Below are 4629 nucleotides of genomic sequence, written 5' to 3'. Positions count from 1 at the left end.
TTCATTCCCTTGCCCAAGATTCAATTCGACATGCCCAAGTTTAAATTTGACATGGCTATGATCAATTTTAAAATCCCTAAGACCGTAGGCTTGTGATTTCACCCCCATCCCCAAGATTCAATTAGACATTTCAAAGTTTAAATTTGATATGTCTAGGATATATTTTGAGATGTCCAAGACTGTAGGCTTGTGCATAACGAAGTGTGTAAACTTTTTTGATTTTTCAGACTTAAGATGTTTCTCTCTCCTAAATTCTTTCCTTTCTGGCGAAAATTTTAGGGTTTTTTCAGATCATTTTTTTTAATTTTTTTCTTGATTCTCTTTTGGGATTCGTGATGGGAGATCAATCTGATCCGTCCCATGCAAAACCTCTTATGTATGCTGATAAACTTGTTGGGAAGAAAACGCTACCAACAACCTCTTATGACCTAAGTTTGCTTCCAAACCCTACTGTTAAAGAGGGTAAGCCAGCGGTGATAATTCCTGAAGATTTTTATCAAGAGGGTTGTGAAATCTGGAAGTTTAGCCTCACTCGGAGACTAGATTTTACAGATATTATTTTCAGTATTGCGAAGAAAACCTTGGAATCTCAATGGCAGCTTGGTGATGGGCGTGTCCAGTTCATTCCTATGGTTCGTGGCTTTTTTATTATCAAATTGAAATCGCAGGAAGATAAGGATAAGTTGTTTGATGCTGAATCTTGGATTGTTGAACATCAAAAGCTTAGTCTTTTGGAATGGTACCCTAGTTTTGATCCTCAAAGACAAAAAACATCCCATGCTTCCGCGTGGGTTAAGTTTCCAGGCTTGCCAATGGAGTTTTGGTTGGAGAAGACGCTGTTATCTATGGAAAAATATTTGGGGACTCCTATTGTGGTGGATAAGTGTACTTTAGCGCATGAATATGGGTATTATGCTTCAGTTCTTATTGATATCAATTTTGCTGAGCTAGATACTGATGGCATTCATGTCACAGTCGGAGGTTTGGATTTTTGGCAGCTAATTGATATTTATAAGAAACCAAAATTCTGTACTCATTGTAAAATCATTGGGCATAATGATGGAGAATGCAGAAAGAAGCAAAATAGCGTGAGCAAACAGCAAAGGAATGTTCGGCAGCAAAACAATCAACAGTTGAACATTGTTGTAAAGAATGTGAGTGGTGTTTCTAAATGGCATCCAAAGAAGAATGGTATTAACAGTACTATAAAACATGGGAATTCTCATGGTTCAGTTGGGGATAACAAGAAGGTTCAGAGTGCATCTCATGGTAAGAACACGCAAGAAAATGGGACTACTGCTGGGACAGTAATGTTCCTAATGGTAACTCTGAATGGCAGGAAGCTGGGCGTAAGAAAAAAGGAAATAAATTCCTAATCATTCCTTTTGTTCCTGAAATTTATGTGGAGCAAGATGATGTGCATGGTCATCATTGGGGTGCGTTTTCTCAGTTAAATGTTGAAGACTATACACTAGAAAATGACGTTCAGCACAATGGTACACAACAGTTTGAATTCAGTTCGGAAAACCTTGAACTTCTTGCTCATCTCAAAGCTCAAGTGGAACAAGGTGTTGAATTAAGTGCTGAAGAGCATTTTGTTTTGGAGCTTGGAAAAAATAAAGAAGAAGATTTAGCTAATTTAAAGAAGATACGTGAGGATTTGGAAAGAACTACACGTAGACCAACCAATTCAGGAGTTTTATCTCCGAATAAATTCTTTGTTTTACAAGAAGAGGTAATTTTATCTGAATCCAAGGAAGTCACGGGATTACAAACACACTTGGATTCAGTACGTGAAGTTGAAAACTTCACGGATTCTGTTTGCTCGGAATCAAATTTGGGTTTGCAAGTAGCACAGCCCAAGGAAAGTTCCGCCAGCTCTGACTTGGGCTTGAATTCAAAATCCATGAATATTCGGTTAACAAGTGAGGAAAATGAGGTTCTTTGCACTATTACAAAATTTGATGTTCAATAAAAGTTTTTGTGGGATTTATCTTTTCCTAAGGAGTATATAAAAGAAATACAGGATCAATCAAAAAGAATGAAGACTCCAAAGAAGAAAAATAAAGGTGGTGGAAACACATAAATCTCTTTGTTGAGAGGAGGGTTTGCTGGTTTTATTTTACGCTATTTAGAGTAAAGAAATTTAGGCTCCTTGTCTTTTTTCTTCTTTTCTCGTAGATAACTTTTAGTTATGAGTTATTAGATTTTTTAGGCGCTTTCTTTGGTTATTTATTAACCCCTTTGGTTTACAGGGGTGGGGAGGCCTTGTGCCTCCTACTTGTAATTCTTGTAATTACGTTTTTTTTCTTAATAAACTATTGGACTTAGCAAACAAAAAACCAAGATTCAATTCGACATGCCTATGGTCAATTTTGAGATGCCAAATACCGTAAGCTTGTGCTTTCGTGCGCAAGCCCAACATTCAATTTGACATGCCCAAGTTCAATTTGACATGTCTAGGATCAATTTTAAGATGCCCAAGACCGTAGGCTTGTGATTCATGCCATGCCCAAGATTCAATTAGACATGCCTATGATGAATTTTGAGATGCCCAAGACCATAAGCTTATGCTTTCATGCTCATGCCCAGTTTAAATTTGACTGATAGGATTAATTTTGAAATGCCTAAGACTGTAGGCTTGTGCTTTCATGCTATCGTGCCCAGATTCAATTTGACATGCCTAGGATCAATTTTGAGATGCCCAAACCGTAGGCTTGTTCTTTCATGCACATGCCCAAGATTCAATTGGATATGCCCAAGTTTAAATTTGACATGTCTAGGATCAATTTTGAGATTCCCAAGATCGTAGCTTGTGCTTTCGTGCCCATGCTCAAGATTCAATTTGACATGCCCAAATTCAAATCTTACATTCTAGGATCAATTTTGAGATGCCCAAGACCGTAAGCTTGTGATTTCATGCCCATGCCAAAGATTCAATTTCAAATTCCTAGGATCAATTTTGAGATGCCCAGGACCGTAGGCTTGTGCTTTCATGCCCATGCCCAAGTATCAATTTGACATGCCTAGGGTCAATTTACCGTAGGATTGTGCTTTCACCCCCATGCCCAAGATTCAATTTAACATTCATGTTTAAATTTGACATGTCTATGATCAATTTTGAGATACCCTAACCATAAGCTTGTGCTTTCATGCCCATTCCCAAGAATCAATTTGACATGCCCAAGTTTAAATTTGACATGTCTAAGATCAATTTTGAGATGCCCAAGGCCGGAGGCTTGTGCTTTCATGCCCATGCCCAAGTTTCAATTGGACATTCCCAAGTTTAAATTTGACATGTCTAGGATCAATTTTAAAATATCTAAGACCAGGCTTGTGATTTCATGCCCATGCCCAAGGTTCAATTTGACATGTCTAGGATCAATTTTGAGATGCCCAAGACGTAGGCTTGTGCTTTCATGCCCATGCCCAAAATTCAATTGGACATGCCCAAGTTTAAATTTTACATGTCTAGGATCAATTTAGAAATGCCCAAGACTAGGCTTGTGCTTTCGTGCCCATGCTCAAAATTCAATTTGACATGCCCAAGTTCAAATTTTACATGTCTAGGATCAATTTTGAGATTCCCAAGACCTTAGGCTTGTGATTTCATTCCCATGCCAAAGATTCAATTTGAAATGCCTAGGATCAATTTTAAGATGCCCCAAACCATAGGCTTGTGCTTTCATGCCCATGCCAAGATTCAATTTGACATGCCTAGGATCAATTTTGAGATGCCAAATACCGTAGGCTTGTGCTTTCACGCCCATGTCTATATTCAATTTAACATTCCCATGTCTGTGATCAATTTTGAGATGTCCAAGACCGTAGGCTTGTGCTATCATGCCCATGCCCAAGATTCAATTTGACATGACCAAGTTTAAATTTGACATGTCTAAGATCAATTTTGAGATGCCCAAGGACGTAGGCTTGTGCTTTCTTTCCTATGCCCAATTTAAATTCGACATGCCCAAGTTTAAATTTGACATGTCTATGATTAATTCTAAAATGCCCAAGACCGTAGGCTCGTGGTTTCACGCCCATGCCCAAGATTCAATTAGATATTCCCAAGTTTAAATTTGAGATGTCTAGGATCAATTTTGAGATACCCAAGACGTAGGCTTGTGCTTTCATGCCCATGCCCAAGATTCAGTTTGAAATGCCTAGGATCAATTTTGAGATTCCCAATATCGTAGGTTGTGCTTTTATGCCCATGCCCAAGATTCAATTAGACATGCCTAGGATCAATTTTTAGATGACCAAGATCATAATCTTGTGCTTTGATGCCCATGCCCAAGTTTAAATTAGACACAATAGGATTAATTTTGAAATGCCTAAGACCGTAGGTTTGTGCTTTCATGCCCATGCCCAAGATTCAATTTGACATGCCTAGGATCAATTTTGAGATGCCCAAGACCGTAGGATTGTGATTTCATACCCATGCCAAGATTCAATTGGATATGCCCAAGTTTAAATTTGACATGTGTAGGATCAATTTTGAGATGCCCAAGACGGTAGACTTGTGCTTTCGTGCCCATGCTCAAGATTCAATTTGACATTCCCAAGTTCAAATTTTACATGTATAGAGATCAATTTGAGATGCCCAAGACCGTAAGCTTGTGATTTCAT

General features: G+C 38.3%; 1 protein-coding gene across 1 annotated transcript; it reads left to right on the top strand.

The window, feature by feature from the left end:
- Positions 1–335: 335 nt before the first annotated feature.
- Positions 336–1975, top strand: LOC113273071. The gene is made up of 2 exons (XM_026522839.1): positions 336–1250; positions 1340–1975. The coding sequence occupies exons 1-2, from the start codon at positions 336–338 to the stop codon at positions 1973–1975; spliced, it is 1551 nt and encodes a 516-aa protein (XP_026378624.1).
- Positions 1976–4629: the final 2654 nt, after the last annotated feature.

Source organism: Papaver somniferum, chromosome 4, assembly GCF_003573695.1.
Source record: "Papaver somniferum cultivar HN1 chromosome 4, ASM357369v1, whole genome shotgun sequence".
Classification (NCBI taxonomy): Eukaryota; Viridiplantae; Streptophyta; class Magnoliopsida; order Ranunculales; family Papaveraceae; genus Papaver; species Papaver somniferum.
Note: the sequence above shows the minus strand (reverse complement) of the source record. Positions and strands in the feature narration are given on the sequence as shown.

Coding starts and splice junctions, on each gene's coding strand:
- LOC113273071 (XM_026522839.1), top strand. CDS start 336: ATGGGAGATCAATCTGATCCGTCCCATGCAAAACCTCTTATGTATGCT. Junction 1,251..1,339: donor CAGTTGGGGATAACAAGAAG/GTTCAGAGTGCA, acceptor TCTGAATGGCAG/GAAGCTGGGCGTAAGAAAAA.